General features: G+C 69.0%; 1 protein-coding gene across 1 annotated transcript in view; it reads left to right on the plus strand.

Moving 5' to 3' along the window:
* The first annotated feature begins 27 nt into the window (after window positions 1-27).
* Window positions 28-410, plus strand: part of CDK2 (cyclin dependent kinase 2) — a 2405-nt gene continuing 2022 nt past the window's right edge. The window contains exons 1-2 of the mRNA XM_008632055.2: window positions 28-224; window positions 313-390. Coding sequence (XP_008630277.2) covers window positions 109-224; window positions 313-390 — 194 coding nt within the window. The 5' untranslated portion in view covers window positions 28-108. The remainder of the gene's footprint in view (window positions 225-312; window positions 391-410) is intronic.

Consider the following 410-nt stretch of genomic DNA (forward strand, 5'->3'; position numbering starts at 1 on the left):
CCCCCCGTCCCCCCCCGTGTCCCCTCCCTGGGGTCTCCCCCGTATCGTGACCCCCCCGTGTCCCCTCCCTGGGGTCTCCCCCGTGTCGTGTCCCCTCTCCCCCTCCCCATGGAGAACTTCCAGAAGGTGGAGAAGATCGGGGAGGGCACTTACGGGGTCGTGTACAAGGCCCGCAACAAGGTGACGGGGGAGGTGGTGGCTCTCAAGAAGATCCGCCTGGACACGTGAGTGGGGGTCCCCAGGGGGGTCCCGAGGGGGTCCTGGGGGGGTCCCCGAGCTCCCCCTCCTGCCCTCCCTGCGCTGTCCCCGCAGGGAGACCGAGGGTGTCCCCAGCACGGCCATCAGGGAGATCTCCCTGCTCAAGGAGCTCAACCACCCCAACATCGTCAAGTGAGTGCGGGGGGGGCTTT

Source organism: Corvus brachyrhynchos, unplaced genomic scaffold, assembly GCF_000691975.1.
Source record: "Corvus brachyrhynchos isolate BGI_N302 unplaced genomic scaffold, ASM69197v1 scaffold3014, whole genome shotgun sequence".
Lineage (NCBI taxonomy): Eukaryota > Metazoa > Chordata > Aves > Passeriformes > Corvidae > Corvus > Corvus brachyrhynchos.